At 39.3% G+C, this 2085-nt stretch overlaps 1 protein-coding gene across 1 annotated transcript in view; it reads right to left on the bottom strand.

Annotated features, from left to right (window-relative positions):
• Nucleotides 1-397, bottom strand: part of phf21b (PHD finger protein 21B) — a 69324-nt gene extending 68927 nt beyond the window's left edge. The window contains exons 1-2 of the mRNA XM_087178845.1: nucleotides 342-397; nucleotides 129-249 (exon numbers count right to left, since the gene is read on the bottom strand). Of these exons, the coding sequence (XP_087034971.1) occupies nucleotides 129-249; nucleotides 342-397 (177 nt within the window). The remainder of the gene's footprint in view (nucleotides 1-128; nucleotides 250-341) is intronic.
• Between the last annotated feature and the right edge of the window lie 1688 nt (nucleotides 398-2085).

The raw sequence follows: 2085 nt of genomic DNA, 5'->3' as shown, positions 1-2085 counted from the left end.
CTTCCTGCTCTGACTTCATCCAGCTGAAGTCGGCGTTATTTATTGGCGGCTCCTGAGATGCAGCGCTGACGTTTAGTGCGGTCTTTATTATCATCCGGTTGATGTAATGTGATGTACGACCCCGTGACCTTCCGCAGAGAAAAGGAGGCTCTGGAGGAGGCGAACGCACTCGAACGCAGCGCGGCCTCGGGCGTGGGTTTGTCCCTCAGACACATGGCGGCTGTGCGGGACGACAATGGGCTGACGGGACTGACGACACAGCGGGGAGTTCATACAGCCGAGGAGACTCTCAGAACGGACGTTACGGAGCTGTTTGACCATAAAATGTGAAGGTCACACACCTGAGCGAGGACGGGAGCGCTCGACCGACGCAGCTGAAATGGCTGTGAAGCTTCATGAGTCGTTCTCTACAGATTTTCGGTTGGATTCAGCAAATGTAACTTCAGTTACGTCCGGAGACGACAGACGAAACATCAGCTTTTATTGTTGAAGTTTATTTTAGAATAATATTTTTACTGTCAACATCATGTTGTTGTTTTAAAGCTGTATCATACATTACGATTATTTTACTATTTAATTGAAGGACAAACTTTAACTTTTCTAACTTTTTTAAACAAAAAATGAAGAAGAAAATATTTTCCTGAGATCTTTAAAGCCTCAGATGATAAAACACAAAGGTGACACATGTCGTCTCATATAGTAAGTAAAGCTGCAACTAATGATAATTAACTTATAATTATTTCCTTGATTAAAAGGAAATCAATGTTTTGGTTTATTAAATATTAGAAACAAGTGATCAACAGTAAAATATTCACTTCAGTGTCACATTAGACAAAGAAAAGCAGCAAACGCTCAAAACTCCAGAAGCTACAACCGGACAACATTTGGTATTGTTGCTTTAAAAATGACTTTATAATAATATTTTCATTGCAAAATGATCTTTTAATATAAAGTTGTTATTTGAAAGCCGTATCATACACCAATATTATTTTACTATTTAATTCAAGAGCCAGTTTTAACTTCAATTTGCATTAACACAATATTATTTAAATTGTTGAAATAAGTAGAATATGTTTCCTTACATAATAACTAAGGCTGTAACTAATGATAATTACCTAATAATTATTATTACCTTGAATAATCAATTAATGTTTTAGGTTATAAAACATTAAAAACAAGTGAAAATATTTAGTACGATCGTCTTTAACTTTGGTGTCACATCAGCTCCAGAACTGCTGCTAAAAAATAATATTATTATTGCAGAAGAAATTAATAAAACAACATTTGAAGGAGAAATCATGTGAAAAAGAACAAAGACGTGACCTTTTTAGAGATCTCCTCCTTTCATGTACATAAATAAGATTCTTCTTCTTCTTCTTGCTGGTTGTGTTTTGTGTTGTTAACCAGAGATCTACTTTAGCTACAAGCCCACCTGATCAATTTTTCAAAGGGTCTTTGAAGTCACCCTTGTTGAGTACGGAGTCCTACTTCCTTTTATGGCGAGGCCTCTTCCCCTTTAAAGATGCCACTAGGAGACTCAATAATGCATAAAAAGCAGGGCATGCTGGGATGCTGGCCTAGAAGGAGTATGGAAATGAATGCTGGGTAAGAAGGCCACAAACACAGGCCACTCCCACACATTGTTCTCATTTCAAATTAGGGAAAAATAAACTGTATTTTTACAGTTTTAAGTTGTTTTTATGTTTGTGACCCAGCTGCAGGACGGCAGCAGCTCCAGAGACACAACGCTCCGGTTATTTCAGCGCCACAAGAAGCTGCAGCGTTTCAAATTTTCATACATGTCAGATGTACAATCGAGGCCTGATGTCGGCGGCAGGAGAGCGGAGTCTCTGAATCCCAGGACTGAACTGTTTCCATGACAAAGACTAATCAGACCAACATTCAGAGGGTTTTCGGCTCTTTGTTAGTCCTGTTCTATAATTGACCTCTTTCTGGTGATGTCTGTGGAGCTGGCTGAGCGAGTCCATTGTTTGTTCCTTAAAAAAGCCTTGACGAACGAACCACTTCCTCTCACACACACACACACACACACACACACACACACACACACACACACACACACAC

The sequence above is a fragment of the Seriola lalandi genome, unplaced genomic scaffold, assembly GCF_002814215.2.
Source record: "Seriola lalandi dorsalis isolate HSWRI2012SDOR001 ecotype SW California unplaced genomic scaffold, Sedor1 jcf7180002054737, whole genome shotgun sequence".
NCBI classification, from domain to species: domain Eukaryota; kingdom Metazoa; phylum Chordata; class Actinopteri; order Carangiformes; family Carangidae; genus Seriola; species Seriola lalandi.
Note: the sequence above shows the minus strand (reverse complement) of the source record. Positions and strands in the feature narration are given on the sequence as shown.